Here is a 20,249-nt window from a genome sequence, read left to right on the forward strand (position 1 = left end):
AATTAACACACAACAAGTGCAAGTAGAACGGACTGTTTTAGTTTGAGAACGGGTCATTCCAGATGTAAAATTAACACATAACATACGTATGAGACCATTAAAGAAAAAGAAGAAAACCTTGCCAAGTGGAAAATTATCATTTTTATTTCTTTTCCATGTGAAAAATGCCAAAACAATGTTAAAAAAATTTGGACGGAAGTCTGACATTGCAATAATTTAAATTATTGGGGATCAAATTGAAACAAAAAATAAAGTGAGACCAAATTAAATTTTTTAATTATTATATGAGGGACCAAATTAGACATTTAACCATTAATATATATATATAGATCACCTCATATACAATATGTATTTTTTTAGTTTATAAATTATTATCATAACTATTTTTGTTTATTAAGATATGGGCCGATTATTTAGAATATACTAAATTAAATATAGAAAATATTTAAAATATTTTTTTTATATGACTACACTAATATACGTGATTACACATAAATGATTTTTTTCTCTTTTTAAAATATTACATTATATATATTTAAAAATTTATTTTTAATAATATCAAATAAACTATATTGTATCATATAAATTAAAAAATATTTCATAATATATTTAAAAATAAATTTATTAATTTATTAAAATTAAATTTATTAACTTAATTAATATTATCTATACTATACTAATATATAAAGATATTCTTTTTAGTAAACCACTAAGATCTTTATATTTTGTTGACTATTATACCCTTTTATTTTAAAAAATTAGAAAAAATAATATTTTTATCAAAATTAAAACTTTAAAATTAATTAATTAATTATAACATTAGATCAACATATATTTATTAATTAATTTTTATTTTTATTTTATTTTTAATAGAGATATAAAGTACTTCAATCTTATTAGTATAAATAAGTATGATAAATAAAAAATAAATTAAATGTAAAATTAGTTTTTTTTAAAAATTCTCACGTAAAAAAGTTTAAAAACACTCATGAGCAAGTTTGTGATTTATATATGGGTTGGTTTATTTATTTAATGATATTCTAATTTATTTAACAATCATTATAATTGACATTAAATTGTATATAAAATATAAAATATAAAATATTAAATATTAAATATAAACAATAAGAAATAAGAAAGAACCCTAGTTTGAAGTTTGAAGTTTGAAAAGCTTCAACTGAGAATCAAACACCGATCGCACCCGACAGTTTATCTGAGTTGATTATATACACGCGTTCACACCGTCACGTCCATTATTTGTTTCCAATCGCTCACTCTGTTCTTCTTCAACACCCTCCCAGGTTCTCTCTCTGGATTATGATGCTTATTGCCATTTTGCCCTTCTTTTTCACTGCTTCTACAATCCCCTTTTGGATTCTCGCTCATTCCATTCCAACTCTTTTGTGATTTTGAAGTTTCTTGACTGTCCCACTAACATTCGTAACAATTTTTTTATGGGTTTTCGTAAAAAAATGTTTCTTTACTAACACTTGTGTGTGTGGCTACTTTCCAATTCCATCAGTGTTTTTCTCACACTGTTCTGAGTTCTAGTCCGGGGAAAGAAAACGGGGAGGGAAAAAGTTTGAATTTTTCAGTTATATATTTAATTATTTTTGGCTCTGAGGAACTTTTCTCTTGTCTGGGTAAAGGGAAAAGTAGAAGAGGGACCGGGGGGAATTGTGATTTGTAAATTTAGTGTTTCCATTTTGATTTGTGAAAACAGGGGGAGGGTGGGTTGAATTTGTCAATTATTATATAATAATGACTTTTTTCTTTGAGGAATTCTGTTTGGGGGGTGGGGTAGGAAAAAGTAGAAGAGGGAAGGGGTAGGGGAGAATTGTTATTTGTGAATGTAAGATTTCAATTGTTATTTGTGAAAACAAGGGGAGAAAAAAGTTTGAATTTTTCAATTATATAATTAATTTTTTCCTTTGAGGAATTTTTTCTTGTTTGGGTGAAGGGAGAGACTTGCACTTTTTGGGATTTTCTTCTGAACATTTTTATGACAGTTGGAATTTACAAAGAACAATTTGTTTTGAGGATTTGAGATTGATGGGATTTTAGGAAATTAAATTGATCCTTGCTTGTGTGAACCAAATCCTGTGCATGTGAGCCAGGGTCCTTTTAGTTTTTCAATTTATATTCATTTAAATTCAACTGCACAGTTCTCCTATATTGGCACTTTTTTTTTTCCCGCATTTGAAGTTGTAAAATTGATCAACAGATTAAGTGCACTTATAAAAACTTAAAAACAAGTGAGATTAGTTGTTCATTTAAATTATTTATATTGTAACACCAAGATTAAGACAGCATAGAAGAAATAACTCATTATGGATCTCAATTGCGAAAAAGAGTTGGCACTCTTATAGGATTGTTAGGAATCTTGTTTAGATGTTCATGTTTGTAATTGGTTTTATTTTTATTTGTAAATTTCACTTTGCAGTTTCTTGTTTAACATAAAAAGAATATAAACAAACAGTTGTACTTAAGAAGTGTAAAATTCACCTTTAAATAAGAAAAGATTATTCAAATCTATAATCTATAATCTATAATCTATAATCTTCTATATATAATATATAATAACTATTATAAAGGGGATATAGGAAATGTAACCGCTTTTTGGCCTCTATTTTTTAATGGACCATTATATCCCAGATATAAAAAAAATCTTAAATTTTCTTTAAATAATTATACACAACTTTCTAAATTTTCATTAGAGAATAACTATTAGAGACACGAAGTGCCTCTACCCTTCTAGTGACTATAAAGTAGGTTAAATGTTTAATAAATGAGCAAAAATTATATTTAAAAAGTATATATATAAAATTTGAATAAATTATATTTAAAATTTATATAAATAAATATTTTTAACATATAAAATATATTTGAAATTTATGATAAATAATTTATAATCTATACTAATTTATTGATACTATTTTTTTTTATATAAAGAGGATACCTTTTTTTTTTATATAAAAAGGATACCTTTTTCAGTAATCACCTGGTCTCCATTTTTTCTTCTCATTATACTCTTTTATTTTAAAATTATTTTTTAATCAAATTTAAGAACTTAAAACTAATAGGTTAATCATAATACCAATTAGATCAATATATTTTTATTATTTAATTTTTATTTTATTTTTAATAGAGGCACTTCGTAAAATAGGTTTAATAGACTGGATTCAAAAAGTCGGATCAAATTCATATTAAAAAAATTTAGAATTGATAATAATTCAAATTTTAATTTTATAAAATAAACATTAACCTAGCCTATCCTTGTCCCTCTAGCAATAGGTTATAAAAAAGATTCCATCTCATCCGTAAAAACTGTCTTTCTTTCTCGTGTCTCAATTCTTAATCTTCTGTTGTTTGAAATTCTTGTTCCTAAAATTAAAAGCTTTGAATTTCTTAAAACCCTAATTGCCCTCAGCCACCGTGTAGTAGTTCCGCCTCTCACTCTACCTGATTGGTTTTGATTTCAGCTTTATTTGGTACCGTGCCAATTTCTGTTCAATCCACTTTCAACAAAACATCTCTATCCATGTTTTGATGTGTTATCTCAATTACTTTTTCACTGTAACTTTTATAGCATCTAACAAGCTGTCACTTTTATTTTTATATGAAAGAGATAAGTTCGGAAGAGAAAGATGCAAACTTACACAATGATGGGTTCTTTGCAACAATCTGTTTGGACCAAAGGGATGGATTTCCCTCCAAAAGGGTGTGGAAATAACGGGTTTTTACCTCAAGTGAAGTTCTGTAACATGAAGTCATGCAAAGCATCTCATGTTGAAGGAAGTTTGGTCACTGGGAAGCCATCATCTCTGTCTTTCTCTGTGCCTAAAATTGGAGGTAACTGTAATCTACCATCTGTTTGAAATTTGTCTTGTGCTAAACGCTAGTGTTTTTCCCCCTTTCGAAAGATTAAGGGTGCTACCCTACTGGATAGATCCCTTTTGTTTGTTTGTTTGTTTGTTTGTTTTTTATTTTTATTTTTATCTTTGAGTGTTTGAATTTCTATATTTTCTGTTATTGCTTCTGTGTTTATTGTGGATATGTGACAGTGTTTTAAAAATGATACGCAGTTTGATGTGAAAAACATCAAGTAATATATGCATGACAATGCTTATGCCAACAACTGTGTATGTATTTGACTTATGTATAGTTTAGCAAATCTCTTTTCCAATAGTAAAGTAGCTTTGGAGTTTGGAATGTTTGTTTCTATATTATTTTCTCCATTTTGGTTGTCAGTATCCTTACTCAGTTTCAGTATATAGTTATTTGAGTTTATGACTAAGGATGATCTTTTCTGTACGTGGAATCACATGCAATTGCAAATACTAGGTGATGGGAGTAGCTTCCTGGACTATGGCTTGAGTGAAGCTGATCCTGAGGTTCGTTCAATTGTTGACAAGGAAAAAGACCGACAGTTTAAAAGTCTTGAGCTTATTGCTTCTGAGAATTTTACATCTAGAGCAGTGATGGAAGCTGTTGGTTCATGCCTCACAAACAAGTATTCTGAAGGATTACCGGGTAAAAGGTATGGGCCTATTTGGGTTAAGAAAATGTTTTCTATTTCCATTTTCAAGAGATTGTTTTCATTTTCATATTTTCAAGATTTAGAAAATCTTTGTTCTGATATTTTAATTTTGTTTTTGGAAAATGAGAATATTGAAAATGTGTTTGATTTATTCATTTTCAAAGAATTAAAATTTCATAAAACAGTTTATATGAAGTTTAAAATGAATATTGAATACTAAGAATATATTTAAAGTTTTTATTAGTGAAAACTAATAATTATTTTTTTAGTAATTTTTTTGTCATATCCATATCATGTAGGAATCCGTACTTTCTTAAATATTATCAATGTTTAATGCTGTTAAGGGAAACCTGGAACGGGCACTATACAATAATGATCATGGTATTGCTAACTATAACTTGTAAATTACACTGGGTTTCAAAAGTAAAGCCCTTCACAAGCTACAAAGCATAATATTAGAAAAAAAGGTATGAAGAAAATAAACAGCATCTAAAATTTTCTCTTTTTTTACATAAAAGTAAATGAGAATTTTACTGAATGCATCTTTCCTTTCCACCTCTGCAAGGTACTATGGTGGCAATGAGTTCATTGATGAGCTTGAAACCCTATGTCAACAAAGGGCACTGGCTGCATTTCATGTAGATGCAAATAAGTGGGGCGTTAATGTTCAACCATTATCTGGTTCCCCGGCTAATTTTGCAGTATACACAGCAATTCTTAAACCACATGATCGAATAATGGTAAACTATTTTCCGACAGTTGATTTTGACTATTCTAGTTGGCAGCATATTAGCAATTGTTGTAATGTGTAATGGTATGCTACCAGGGTTTGGACTTGCCTCATGGAGGACATTTGTCTCATGGCTTCATGACACCTAAAAGACGTGTATCAGCCACGTCAATTTATTTTGAATCTATGCCTTATCGGCTTGATGAATCAACAGGTGCTTTTGTTTTCTCATTAAAATTGTTGCAATTATGTTGGCTCCTTTATTGGATTACTTATTTTTTAACCCACGTTGGAATCACAACAGGTCTTATTGATTATGATATGCTGGAGAGAACTGCTAATCTCTTCCGACCAAAACTCATTATTGCTGGTGCTAGTGCTTATCCTCGGGACATTGACTACCCTCGCATGAGAAAAGTATGTTTTTCACTCGTGTGTTTTCTGGACATATATATTGCTCATGATTGCCTCTACATTATATGATTTTCTTCTTTGCAAAAACCTAATTACATCTTATATGCACGGGAAGATTGCAGATGAAGTAGGTGCTTTTCTTATGATGGATATGGCTCATATAAGTGGGCTTGTTGCTGCATCTGTACTCGCTAATCCCTTTGAGTATTGTGATATTGTGACAACCACTACCCACAAGGTTTGACTTTATATTTATTCCGCCACACTTTGTACTTCTGCATTTGAAATGAAAGAGAAAAGAATTGGCATTTATTTTTGTACTTAGTGCTATGTTTACTTGAAAGTTGAAACTCTGAAGTAAATACTTCTTTGTTATACTTGACACACCTGTGACTTAATTGTTAGATATTTTCTTCCAGTCTTTAAGAGGTCCAAGAGGTGGCATGATATTCTTCAAGAAAGATTCTGTGCATGGGGTTGATTTGGAGTCTGCCATTAACAATGCTGTTTTTCCCGGTCTACAGGTAAATTAGGAATGTCCTCTTATTAATTCTCCTGTAACTGTTCAAATTGAGGTGTATGTGTGCAGTTGATATGCATTTGTCTTCTTTACATTCCTTGTTTGCGATTTTGATAGTGTTAGAATTATTCAGGGGGGTCCTCATAACCACACAATTGGAGGACTAGCAGTTTGCTTGAAGTATGCCCAGTCTCCAGAATTTAAAAATTACCAAAATCAGGTACGCAAATATCCCTTTTCATCATTGGTTAGAGTTGGGCATAATGCACTTACTAACACTTAAAACTACCATCCTGTAGGTAGTTGCTAACTGCAGAGCTCTTGCTAAGCGGTTAATTGAGCATGGACATAAACTGGTTTCTGGTGGTAGTGACAATCATCTTGTTCTTGTTGATCTAAGGCCATCTGTAAGCTTCTTGCTCTATTTTTTTCTCGAGTATGCTTGTCACATTAAAATACTCAGTTCCCTTCCGTCTTTTTTTCCCCTCCCCTGTCTATTGTAGAAATAGTGTATTTCTCATAATCTTTCATTGCAATGTTATTCAATGTGAAAAGGCATGATTTTGCATGTTGATGTATGATCCTTTTTTAGTACCTTGGCTTTGTTTGATATTAATTATCATCACATTCTTTAGGGTATTGATGGTGCTCGGGTGGAGAAAATTCTTGACATGGCTTCCATTACACTCAACAAAAATTCAGTGCCTGGTGAGACTCTCGTATTGCTTTGGTGCTTGTATCAGTTTGACATTTATGCATATTCTCCGTCATATTTATGTCCTATTATTACTCACATGTGCTTATTATAAAAGGTGACAAGAGTGCCCTAGTTCCTGGAGGCATTCGCATTGGAGCACCTGCAATGACAACCAGAGGACTTGGTGAAAAAGATTTTACATTAATTGCAGACTTAATTCATGAGGGGGTGCAAATAAGTCTTGAAGCCAAAAGTTTGGTCTCGGGAACGAAGCTCCAAGATTTTTTGAAGTTTGTAGCATCTCCTGAATTTCCTTTGGGAGAAAAGGTTTCAGAGTTGCGTAGGAAAGTTGAAGCTCTTACTACTCAGTATCCAATACCCGGAGTCTAAGTGTACTTTAATCAAGCTCTTAAAACTAAGACGCAGTTGAAAAATTTTGTATAATAATCATCTTTGGATGCATTTTACTAATAATATTTGCTGTATGTTACATTTTCTGGCAAAATGTGCCTCCTGCTGCAGCAGCAGCTTTATGGTTATCCATTTATAATCGGATGTAAACCAAGCGTCATTTTAAGGTGTGGAAGTTTTAAACTTTTTACAGATGGAAACTTTGACTTTTCAGGTCAGTTGAGGCTGGGTCAGGTTATTATACCCACCCCAGAAAATTTGAAAATTACAAACTGATAAAGTAACTGTACTTCCAAAAAAATAACACAGGCAGGGGATGGATCTAGCAGAGAAAAAAGGTTTGGAAAGCCTATCATTGTATAATCAACTAATATTAACAAACAATTCAATTTTTATTTTTTATTGTAAAGCTTGACCTATATTGTACCGATAATAACTAGTAAGTAAAATCTCTTGAAAGCTTCAACACTTATTTCATGTGTTGATGTCACTGTGATTGCAGAATTATTTTTAGCCAAATGTGATGATTGTTTCTGATTGGTTGTAGTATAACCATGAAGTCTGTTTTGCTTATGTTTATCTTGAAAGTAGATGCAAAATGAAGCATGATTATCCCTGTAAAATAACTTTCAAATGACTAAAACGATTAAACCATCGATTCCAACTTTAAGTAATGAAATTATATAAGTAGCCCTAAAGTATTAGAAATCGTGTTATAGTCCTTTTAGAGTATAGAAAAATTCTTCACTCTAGACTACTTAAAATTGGTTAATTGATGAATTTTCAGTATTTTAAAGATTATTTATATAATTTCATTATTTAAAAAATTATTTAGGATAAAAAATAATAGTTGAGAGATGGTTCAGTCTTAAAAGAATCATATTATAATTAGTTAATAAGGTGTCTCACAATTTATTTCTTCAGTGTCTGTATATGATATATCTTTTGAATGAGAGTCAATGATTAATCTTTCAAAAAATAAGATCTATTTAAAAAAATTAATTTTTTCTAACAAATGTTCTTTCATGTATGCAAACTTAAAAAATAGACACTTTTAAAAATCACGTGTAGATATGAATATGTTGCCTCCATAACACACTAGATTTACTAAGGTGTCACCCAATTGATAACCGACATAGATGGGCCCTGAAACCCAAGACTTGTTCCAGCCCAGCCCATGAGTGCCTGACCCGACTCTTCTTCTTTGCGATTAAAAACTCGAAATCAGTGAAAATGAGTAAATCCCCCAACGCATCTCACAGAACGGAGAACGAACGAAAGAAAGAGAAAAAGTGTGCGGAAGAGAGAGATAAAAATGGTCGTCGAAGAAACCCAAAAACCAACCCAAACAGAGGAGCAAAACCCTAGCAGGGTGGCCAACGACGACGACGACGATCTCGAGGAGGGAGAGATCCTCGACGGTGACGACGACGGCGCCGCCGCCAATTCGAAGCCTCCGTCCGCCCTCCTCCGCAACCCCCACCCTCTGGAGAATTCGTGGACCTTCTGGTTCGACAACCCTTCCGCCAAGTCCAAACAAGCCGCATGGGGAAGCTCCATGCGACCCATCTACACTTTCGCATCCGTCGAGGAGTTTTGGAGGTCAAGCTTCGATCTTTCCTCTTCCCTTGACTTTTCCCCCAATTTTCCCCTTTCTGGGTCCCACCCTAATTGCTTCTTTCTCGGTTCTTGGAAACTCTTCACTGAATTTGCCGTTGTTTTTGTTTTCAAATTTTCAGCATTTATAATAACATTCACCACCCTAGTAAGTTGGGTGGGGGTGCGGACTTCCATTGCTTCAAGCATAAGATTGAGCCAAAGTGGGAGGACCCTATTTGTGCTAATGGTGGCAAATGGACTATGACCTTCCAAAGGGGGAAATCTGACACCAGTTGGTTGTATACGGTATCGTTTTAAATTAGCTTCTCATGATGCAATACTTGTCATTTCTTTTTGGGGTTTAATTTATGAATTTTGTTAGAATGCAATGAAATTGTCACTAATTGTCATGTATGATTAGTTTGTTACTTTTTGTAACAAGTACTTTAAATGTCTGAGTGGGATGATATAGAAGGATTTCTGATTGCTTGATATTGTAAAAATGTTTACGAGTTTCTGACGTTGCATGATAGTTAAAATCTATTGCTGAACATGAATGATGTGAGAAAATGGTCAAACTCTGTCACGGATGTTTCTGTGAAAGAAAATTTTACACTAGGTGTGCATGAGTTAGATTCTTTATTCATTATCAGACAAGTAATGGTGGTGATGTTTTTGTTTTTGTTGCTTCAAGTTGTTGGCGATGATTGGAGAACAGTTTGATCACGGAGATGAAATTTGCGGAGCCGTTGTGAATGTCAGAAATAGGCAGGATAAAATTGCTCTTTGGACTAAGAATGCTTCCAATGAAGCTGCTCAGGTTACATTCTTTTTCATTTATTTATGTAGTTTTTTGCAGTTTCTCTATTAGAAAAAGGTCTTTATTTTCAATAGAGAAACTTTTAAAAGCACTTCTAACTTGTATCCAACTCAGACTCTATGTTCTGTCATGAATATTGAGGAATGTGTACTAGCCATACCTCATCTAATTTGCTCTGGAATTTTCCGAACTTTCTGTAGTTGCACTGAATGATGAAAATAATACAAAACTCCGTGATATGTTATACAAAGGGTCTTTGGTGCCTGAGACTGTATCTTTGGTGTACTTTTGCCCTGAAGACATGTTTGGGAGATGAACTTAATTATTTATTAGACAAGCTCTTATCAAATGAAAACTTGTTAACAAGTTTGAATGTGAAACTTTCTGAAAATAAAATATTTTGATAAGTTTTTCCATGAAAGCTTTTTAAAAAGAGCTTGTAAGCTTTCCAAAAGTCCCCTAAATCATGTCTCTCAAATTCTTCTAGCAAATTGATGGATGTCTAAATTATTCTTCTGGCAGGTGAGCATTGGAAAACAGTGGAAGGAGTTTCTTGATTACAATGATTCAATTGGCTTTATATTTCATGTGAGTAGAACCATCTGTGTGTTTATGCTTTTTGTGTGATACTTCATCTCCAGTTGGGCTAACTTTGTTTCCTTTTTGATATCTTCAGGAGGATGCAAAGAAGCTTGACAGAGCTGCTAAAAGTAAATACGTCATATGAAGTGTAAATGAAGGATGCGTCGCATGAAGTGGCATTTAGATGCCTAGTTTTTCCTCCTACATGCAGCTGGGCTGAATTCTAAGCCTTTTGGTCTCTCATATTTGTAGTACTTTCGTATTTGTTGTGTACGGAGAATATTTCATACTAAAAAGGTGTTTCATCAATAATAGTGATTTAGCTTATTGACCGCTACCAAATGATTGAGATTTCTACAATATCCTTTTCACCATTAAATCCAGCAATGACTGGAAGTGAATGTAAGCACCATGCAGAACGCAACCAGCATGTATACTCGGATTCCCCCCCCCCCCCCCCCCCCCCCCCCCCGTCCTTTCGTACTTAACGTAATCCAAATGATGAAACAATTTTAAAATTAGATTTTTAAATTTTTCCCCTTGTATAATCGCCCATCGTTATGTTTTTGTGTATGAAAAGGAGGGCGAAAGCACGGACGGAACTACAAAAGAATGAACTAGCAACGAGGCACAATCTAAAGGATACATGCCTAAGCTTAACCGGTGTCTGAGCAAAGTTAGCTGACAAATCAGTAGCTATAACATAGTTATAATCGTAACAAAATCAGTAGCTAATAATTGGGAAACTCTAACATCTCACTCCTTACAAAACTAAGAACGAACTGTCCACCATGATGGGAATAACAACACCTTTAATACATTTTATCCAATGTGTCTTTGATGTAGTACTTAACCTCATTTAAATATTACTAGTATGTAAAATTTAATTTCGTTGGATAATATTTACATAATCATAATTATATGTCAAACTTTTATGATTCAAATATTTATCCCTATAGTTTATAAATTAACATTTCATTTCCAATTTTATTTTTTATTCAACATACAAACATGTCTGTCAAGTGGAAGTACCCTTCATTTTAGGTCATTTTGTTCGAACCCACTATGGATTGTAAAACTAACTAATACTGCACTTTAAAAAAAATCATTTTTTACTTTGGGATGCATGTATAATCTTTTTTTTTTAATTAATTCATCAATTCATGATATAAAATTTGTCCTTTTAAAACTACACAATAAAAATTAAACTCAACTATTAAAATTACACAATTACAATAAAACTCAACTAATGATCAATCCAAGAGTTATAAACACAGTATAAGTGTGTTTAAATAAAAATTGAGTTTAACTCAACTTACTTTTACTTCAAAACAATAATTTTGTTATTTTTAAATTTGATGCATTGAGAAATAAAAATACATATTTCAATGTTTTGAAACAGATAACTAAACACACCCTATATCGTTCAAAGTGAGCCTCACAAACAATCAGCCTCACGAACAATCAAAACATCAGAAATTCCAACATCAGACTCGAATATTGCACGATTTCTTTCATGTTTAAATGTCAATTGAGTCTTAGTATATCCATGTAAACAAGTCTACTATGTCAAGTTTCGAAGATTAAAAACCACATCTTAAACTATAAAATAATTACTACTTAAAAAGGCCCAAATATTAAAGATAAAGGACTAAAATAAATATTTTAAAAAATAAACTAAAACAACTTTAATAAGATTAAGATTAAATATATATTTTAGCCTAAAATTTATTACATATGTGAAGTAATAAACAATGCACAGTAGATAAAGAAATACAACTATAGTACACGGCACCAACCACACCATTCACAATACCAGAAGCAGTCGCATCAACTTATTCAAGTGACACTAAAACGAGGCGTATAAAAATATTTTTTGCAAATAATTAAAAAAATTCCCTTTTTTGTGGCCATCTTTATCTTGACCTATTTACATCAAAGACACCACGTCTAATACTATATAGGAACGCATCAAGATTGTCAAACAAAATTGCAAGCGTGTAGTTACCTAATTCCCAAAGTGGACATAAAAGCAGATATAATCCAACAGTATGTGCACTTATAATGATTCTGTTACCCTTTCTAAAGGGACGTATATAAACACCTAGAGGTGGCCGAAATACATGAAGGTGTATCAGTTAAAAATTTCCCCTTCTTCCCAGCCTCCGTTCAATAACTCCTCATCTTCATCTGCGGTATACTCTTCCTTGATAAATAAACCAAGCCGCTCCAATGGGCTCTCAAATTTGGGTTTATCCAATGTATCCAACGCAACTTTGTAGCCATTTCTTCCTCCCACAGCCTTATAAGACAGCGTGCATCCACTCAACCTTTCAAGTTCTCTAATAATCTCCATATTATGTTCAATATCAACAGTTCTTTTCATCTGCAAAGGAGATCAAAATTAAATACTCCTTTTGAAAACTATAAAAAATTCAAGTTGCAGAAAACGCATAAATCATGAATAAAACCTTTTCTATTGCAGCTCGTGCAGCCTCTCTTTCCTTTTCTATGCGTTGCCTCAACTCTTCCTCAGCCTTCATTCTTGCGGCAGCTTCAGCAGTTTTAATTTGAGCTTCGATCCTAGCTCTTTCTGTTTAGCAGACAGAATATATCATGAATAAGGGCTAATCAATAAATTCAACTATTGTTCTCATTGACCCAGCAAGAAATGTCACTTCAAATAATCTCCTCATAATTAAAGTATGGTAATCCATAAATGCGATTGCAATATACACTAATTATTTAACGGTACAACATGCAAAGGGAAATGCCAGTAGTTGGTACCACTGAAAAATTATGACATCACAGTTTGACCATATATTTATACAAGCTAAAAGGAAAAACTGAATCTTGATGACTTTATTGTCTTGATCGTAATATTAAATTAAACACCAATTTCTTCATTAATTGACAGTAGATAGTCCCCCAGTTAATATAATCATCAGTTCACGTTATCTTATTGACAACCAACCCAGAAACGTAATACCTGAAATATATTTATATCCCCATATTAATTATTAATTTAATCTTGTATTCTTAAAAAGCCTATTCTATATGCATATTACAATTGTAACTTTTAAACCGCATAACAGATATGAACTACATGAAGCGCCTTCCTGTATAGAAATATTAAGTACAATGGAAAAACATAACAGAGGCAAATGATGTTACTGACAAGCATTCAAAATTCAAAACAAGTATACAGGATATGTTTCTAACAAAAAAGTTTCTAGAGTCTCAAGTAATGGATACAATATTCACCTTCACGCTGAATCCTTTCCAATCTCTCCTTTTCCAGCTTCATTTTTTGATGATTACCTTTATCACCCTAATTAAAAGTGCAATGACAATTAAGAAACCATACAGTATTCAAAAACGCTTTACAGAAGAAATACGACAAAGTACTGCAATCAAGACATCCTTCACATAAGCCTTACTTGCTGAAGAAGGGTCTTTTGTTGTGCTTTCAAAATGGTATCTGCAAAGCGACTTTTAAGCATAGCAGCACGAAGAGCCTTTTTAGGAGACAGCTGTAGAGGCAAAATAGGAGTGCTCCATACTAAAACCAAAAAAAAAACATGGTCATTAGCATTATACCAACTCACATACAACAGGTTGCTAACAGCACTTAACTGACTAAAACATATTAGACAGGGAAGCTCACCTTCCCCTGAAGTGGCGTCAGTAGTAGTTACACCCTGAGAACTTGGACAAACATGTTCGCTGTCCAAAGAACTTGCAGTCCCTTCGCATAATATCAACATGAAATACACCAAATCAGCATGAAAGAGAAAGGTAGAAGATAACTTCCCAAGTTTTAAATTCTTCTCACCATCAGAATCAGGATCTGATTTCTTCTCCATAGGAGATGTACATTTAGTCAGGCAGTCCTGGACATGGACAAGATTTTTCTTAGATTTGCAAGCAAAATAAATTTCTAAAAGCTACAACTAATTTGGCTAGTGATATTGATAATACTATCATTAATACTTGTCTCAGAGAATCGGCGCCACTTGCAATTAGGTCCCTTCCTTCATATCCTTCGGATGATATATCTAAATCAGTGCACAAATACAAGTCAATTATGCAACAAATGACACATCAGAGAAGCAACCAGAAGATTTTCAAACTACCTGATTGCACTCGAGTTGAATTGCTAGGAATCACACAATGGCATGTGGTATCGCCACAAATGCTACACTTGCATGTGACAAGACGCAATGAAGAACAGGCCTTTCGTGTGCCAGGAGGCTGTTCCCCATCATGGTTACCTTTGCTGCCTATAGAATACACAGCTATTAGCTCCTTTACAGAGCCAAAAACCTGCACACTACTCTTAATGCATCATACCTTTGCACAAGTCTTTCTCAATCAACTTGCAAGGAATCTGTGACAATTTTGCTGCCTCCACCTACAAACGAAACAACGCCAATATATTGACATTTTTAAAACAATTAAACCACATAAACAAAAGAAATATGCAGCCATACAAAGGAAACCATAAAGAACAAAGTTGGCAGATATCAATTTTATTTCTACAATTCCAGTAAATATATTGTATCCTTGCATATTACAGTAAGGCTCTTCCCCCTCACAGAAAACAATACTTACTCTAGCATCTTTCGCACCCAATGACCTAATCTTATGAATCCCTTTGTGTTCAGATACTTGTGTCTTTCTGGGCAACAATTCTTTATGCTGGAGATGCACCCCATCTAGACTTTGTCTCCCAGTTTCCTTAGTTGTTCCAGTCAAACTTTTACCGTCTTCATCTTCACACTTCCATTTCTTACCAAAGTCTTTCCATTTTCTGTCAAATATTTTTCTGAGTTCATTCGCCATCAAATAAACATCATTGCCAGGAGGATTATATGTCATGGCATTTGAGAAGGTCAGTCTCACATCAGCTGCAACCTCCTCAATGTCAGAATAAAGATTTTTCTCCAGCTTAGATTTAATTGTGCCCAAATCCATTGGATGTGATATGATTGTAAAATAATCTGGAATATTCAACGCTACAGGATCAACAGGTTTACTAAACACCCAACCGTACGAATGAGATATTAAACTCTTCACTAATGTAACACACTGCATTGACCCTTTTCGATCAATCCTCTGCCTTTTCACCTTTTGGCCATCAATACTTGGTGGTGGTCTCCTCTTGTTGGAATTCGACACAGAGGACTTTCCATTTGAATTGAAGCACCTGTTATCATCAATGTGAGACACTTCCTGCCCATACTCACATTTTGCCCCAGAATCAACCTCTATCCTTTTAGTTGAGAACTTGATCTTCAATTTTGTACTCGGTACTATAGTTTCTGTGGCAATCATTGTGATGAAAAAATACAGGCGGTGCAGGGACACCCTCCAAATCTCCAAGCCCGGACAAAACCACAAAATTCCAACTCCTTTGGGACAAAGGAATCAGTCAAGCAAGCAATGCTTCCATCTGAAGAATAATCACCTGCCCACCCCCAAATAGTCACATTAAAAAAATAAAGGAGGTTGCTAACAATCACACGAATAACTTGCGTATTTCACTACCATAAGGAGAGAGGAAAAAATAAATAAAAGCTAACCACCATGCACAAATACAAGACAAAAATCCACTACCAATGGAAATAAAGTGGATTTTTCCAAAAATTGATAAATTACGAATTACAAATAGATCATGTACTGCTAGATATGAAAGGGGGAAATCTTCCACAGCAATTAATAATTTTCCCCCAAACCTGAATTTTTTGAAAGAATTTAATACAGACTAAGAGTAATTGGATTCGATTAAAGGACGTGCATACGTCTCTATTTTCCCCGCCCCACCAATTTCAGTAAAGACGTGGAAGCTATACAAGGCAGCTTCTAATATGACGTGAATAATTGCGTCAGCGAATTCAATCCAAACATGAAAGTAATTCACCAAAAAGAAAAGAAAAATTCAGGAAAGCAATTGGAGAAGGAATAATAACAGCCCACACAATTAACACCGAACAGTGATACACGAAACATATCATGAAGCTCGTCAAATCAACAAAGAGAAGCAAAACTGAGGTGAATAAGGAAATAAAAAAGAAAAGAGGAAGAAAGCGAATTAGAATTATGGAAAGGAGAATACCTGAATTGCATGAGAGAGGGCTGGGAAGCCCCTCTCGCAGATCGACGCGAAGGAAGAAGAAGAAAGAGTGGCGCTGCAAAAGACACAGTGTGTGCGTATCAGTGTGGTTTCTAGGGTTTTTACTTATCTACGCCTTGACTTTTCCTTTTCCTTTTCCTTTTATTATTTTTGGATTCGCCTTTTTTGTTTTATTTCTTGCCCTTTACTCCACCTTTTTTTTTTCTTTTATAATTTACTGTATTCAATTTAATATCTATTATCTATTTGGGTGCCAATAAAAAAGGAAGCAAAATATTGCAATTGTATTTGTTCCGATTTGATTTGAGAATTGAGAGCATGGAAATATCTAGAGAGGAGACGATACAAAGGCAAACCTTTGATAATGACATGAACGCTTTCAGATTTGGGCTTCCTCGCCAGCCTGGAAACTCAATGTTATTGTATACCGGTTATGGAATTAATAGCGTAAAGACACCGATTGGATATTTAACCAATATTTTATTTCTTTCTACACCAAATATTTAATCTTGTTTAAGCCATAGTAAATATATATCAAAATATTTAGTTCTTTCTAAAAGTGAGTAGGATAACAGAAGAATAAGTTACTAATAATGAAAAATATATATACAGATCTCTCTCTAAAACCTCAGAATTTATGAAAAAAAAAATTATTTCTCAATATTATTTAAGGTCAAGTAACAAATCAAGAAGATAAGTAACAACTTTTAAATGACTAAGTTAAAAAGATAAGATAATATTTGGTCTAAAATACCAAGTTAACAAGAAAAAATTTAATTCAAAATAATTTTAATAAGCCACTAAAATATTTTTTTAAATTACAATCAAATAAAAAACATTAATATTTTTGAAATTCACTCAAATATACAATAATATTCCACATATTTCAAAAAGATTAAAGAAAAAGTTTTGAGAAATCTAAAGAATTTTCTCGTTTTTCATCCTCTTAGATGTAATACATTAGGGGTGTGCAAAAAATCCAAATTGATCCGAACCGATCCATAACCGAACCGATCCATATTGAAAAATCTGATCCATTTTGAAAAAAAATCCGAACCGAACCACTTTATAAAACCGGTTCAGTTATCCGATCCATTTTTACAAAGTGGATCGGTTCGGTTCGGTTTGGTTTTCTAAAAAAAACCGATCCATATGTGAGTAAAAAAGTGGATAACTGCACCGCACCGAACCGATCCAATTTAAAAAAAACCGATCCATATTTTAGAAAAACCAAACCGATCCACTTTATAAAAAATGGATCAGTTAACCGATCCACTTTTATAAAACGGTTCGGTTCGGTTTGGATCGGTTTTTTCAAAAAACCGATCCATGAACACCCCTATAATACATTGAACCTAATGTAACAAACTATATGAACCAAATCTAAACCAATAAGAATTAACACAATGCAATTGATATAGTAAGTTATATGAACCAAAGACACTTGACATATGTTAGAGGTCTATCAATCACACTACACCCTCATAATCATTATTGTGTGTTTGATAAGTTATGTGCGTGCTCAATATTCATACGTGCCATAGAGATATTGTCAAAATCTCATGTAAGTAACCCCACCCGACATTCATATAAATGATTTTATGAAGTGTATGTCGCAAATCATACGTCATTTATAAGGGATGTTAAACTATTAAAAGTTTTATAAGTTGTCAAGCTTTCTCATAACCTTATAAAGCTTTATTATAAACTTTTTATCCTCGCATTAATGGAGTTCTAACACTTTTTTCACATCACATGAAGAGACTAAAAATATTAAAATTGATTAAAATCAATTTAGTGTTAGTAGAACTAACAAGTAATTTGTTCTTACTCATATGAACCTTATTCATAATATTTTTAATCACAAAAGTTAGGTAACCACCACTTGTTTGTTTTCAAGTAACCTAATAAATTATTGTTCGCCTTGATTTTTAATATAACAATATATTCCTTGAGAGTTTAAGTCAAATGATCGATCAAATTCATTATTGACTTCACATGATTAATAGATTTTAATCTTTCTAATTAAGCAATTGTTTTAACACGTTATTTTCAATGTTATATTCTCAATAGAATATTTACTAAGATTTTTCAACCACTCAAACTCATAATCAACCATCTCATGAATAATAAACTTTGACTCAATAATTATTTATTTGGTTGATCTCAAAATAATTACATTACAACTAACTTTAGTGACATAACTACTATTGAATTCTGTCTCATTTTGATCAATAATTTAATTAATCATCATTATATTTCCAATACAATGGAAAATTCGTCGTGTTGAATACCATTAATTTATGGTATCTCTATAACATTTCATGATATGTAAAAATTTATAATACGAAGAATTTCACATTAACACTATAGTCAAATAAAAAAGAAAATTTTTACTTAGTTCAATATTTCATGTTATAAATGATAAATGCTTTCAAAAGTTAAATTGGAGAACTTACATTTCAAAAAGTCGACAAAAGTTTTGCCTCATAATACTAACTAAAAATTACAAGTTATAGATACTATTATCAAGTCTTTCAAATCTTTTAACATTGTTCTTTTCAAAAATCATTGTCACAAACAAAAATATACACCAAAATTCTTAAACTATGATAAGATACATTTAATGTCTCAACTTTTAAAACTTGGCATTTTTTATATCATATCATATCTCAATTTCAAAGGCTCACAAAAATTGAAAGTTTAGTTCAGTCTAAGAATTATGTATCAAAATCAAATTTAAACTTGACATTCGCTTTATTAAAAAATCTTAAAACTTCCATTCCTTTTTAAAAAAAAATATCAACATAAATCTTACCAAAGTCTTCCCATTTTCTTTCAGATATTTTCTGAGTATATATATCAGCCATCAAATAAACATCATGCTTAGGATGATTATATGTCATGGCATTTGAGAAGGTCCCTCTCACATCAGCTGAAAACTTCTCAATGTCAGAATAAACATTGTTCTCCAATTTAGATTTAATTGTGCCCACTATACACAGATAACATATACGTATTTCACAACCATAGGAAAAAATAAAAATAAAAGAAGAAGAAGAAGAAGAATGAAACCACTGTACGCATATACAAGACAAAAATTCACTACCAATGGAAATAAAGTGTTTTGCAAAAATTGATAAATTTCGAATTACAAATAGACATTGCACTGTAAGATATCGACAACAATTTTGTAAGAATTGCATCCAGATTAATGTCTAGCGTGATGTGCATGTCCTTATTTTCACGCCAATTTCAGCAAAGGCGTTGATAATATGCAAGGCTGCGTAAGTGAATTCAATCCAAACATGCACGTAATTTGAAAAGAAAAAAAAAATTAAGAAAGGAATTTTAACGTCTCACACCATTCACACCAAACAATTATTAACGAAACATGTTTTCAGGCACAGAGAGAGAACCAAAACTCGGCTGAAAAGGAAATAAAAGGAAAAGAAGAAAACGCGAAATTAAACGGATCGAGTTCAGCATTAAAATAGAATTAGGGTTTGGAGGAGAATACCTGAATTGCATGAGAGGGCTGGAAAAATAGTGCGTGTGACGAGGGGTTGGAAGCATACTCACTACAACATAGTCGATCTATTTCAATAATTTTATACCCAATACTAAAATTTTGAAACATGAATAAATTAGTTATGAGATACAAATCTGGTATTTATGTCAATCAATATTATACACCGTGTGATTTTCTTTTAGTGAGTGTTTGGTATGCAAAATGTTTTTACTTTCTTTGAAAACCTTACATCAAAAATATCTATTTCTTTAGTAGCTACTAGCAGAAA

General features: G+C 32.4%; 3 protein-coding genes across 5 annotated transcripts; 2 read left to right on the top strand and 1 right to left on the bottom strand.

Annotated features, from left to right (window-relative positions):
• The first annotated feature begins 1,140 nt into the window (after positions 1-1,140).
• On the top strand, positions 1,141-7,504 carry SHM3 (serine hydroxymethyltransferase 3). 2 transcript variants are annotated; one of them, XM_020365113.2, is made up of 12 exons: positions 1,141-1,301; positions 3,627-3,852; positions 4,345-4,540; positions 5,106-5,280; positions 5,367-5,484; positions 5,575-5,687; positions 5,800-5,922; positions 6,104-6,208; positions 6,338-6,424; positions 6,504-6,611; positions 6,840-6,912; positions 7,017-7,504. In XM_020365113.2, the coding sequence occupies exons 2-12, from the start codon at positions 3,648-3,650 to the stop codon at positions 7,289-7,291; spliced, it is 1,578 nt and encodes a 525-aa protein (XP_020220702.1). In that variant the 5' UTR covers positions 1,141-1,301; positions 3,627-3,647; the 3' UTR covers positions 7,292-7,504. The 2 variants fall into 2 exon arrangements, with proteins under 2 accessions (XP_020220702.1, XP_020220703.1); XM_020365114.3 differs by lacking the exon at positions 1,141-1,301 and adding an exon at positions 3,314-3,491.
• A 1,032-nt stretch (positions 7,505-8,536) lies between these two features.
• On the top strand, positions 8,537-10,655 carry LOC109803542 (eukaryotic translation initiation factor 4E-1). The gene is made up of 5 exons (XM_020365159.2): positions 8,537-8,914; positions 9,052-9,217; positions 9,606-9,731; positions 10,254-10,319; positions 10,408-10,655. The coding sequence occupies exons 1-5, from the start codon at positions 8,628-8,630 to the stop codon at positions 10,456-10,458; spliced, it is 696 nt and encodes a 231-aa protein (XP_020220748.1). The 5' UTR covers positions 8,537-8,627; the 3' UTR covers positions 10,459-10,655.
• Positions 10,656-12,170: 1,515 nt separating this feature from the next.
• Positions 12,171-16,589, bottom strand: LOC109803632 (DNA-binding bromodomain-containing protein). 2 transcript variants are annotated; one of them, XM_020365301.3, is made up of 11 exons: positions 16,432-16,589; positions 14,928-15,783; positions 14,667-14,727; positions 14,450-14,596; positions 14,307-14,371; positions 14,149-14,206; positions 13,981-14,061; positions 13,754-13,875; positions 13,578-13,644; positions 12,785-12,906; positions 12,171-12,699 (listed from the first exon to the last, which is right to left on the bottom strand). In XM_020365301.3, exons 2-11 carry the CDS (start codon positions 15,648-15,650, stop codon positions 12,448-12,450), a joined length of 1,698 nt encoding a protein of 565 aa, XP_020220890.1. In that variant the 5' UTR covers positions 15,651-15,783; positions 16,432-16,589; the 3' UTR covers positions 12,171-12,447. The 2 variants fall into 2 exon arrangements, with proteins under 2 accessions (XP_020220890.1, XP_082921916.1); XM_083065790.1 differs by having other exon boundaries at positions 14,295-14,371.
• Between the last annotated feature and the right edge of the window lie 3,660 nt (positions 16,590-20,249).

Source organism: Cajanus cajan, chromosome 1 (genome assembly GCF_000230855.2).
Source record: "Cajanus cajan strain Asha chromosome 1, NIPB_CcT2T_4, whole genome shotgun sequence".
Classification (NCBI taxonomy): Eukaryota; Viridiplantae; Streptophyta; class Magnoliopsida; order Fabales; family Fabaceae; genus Cajanus; species Cajanus cajan.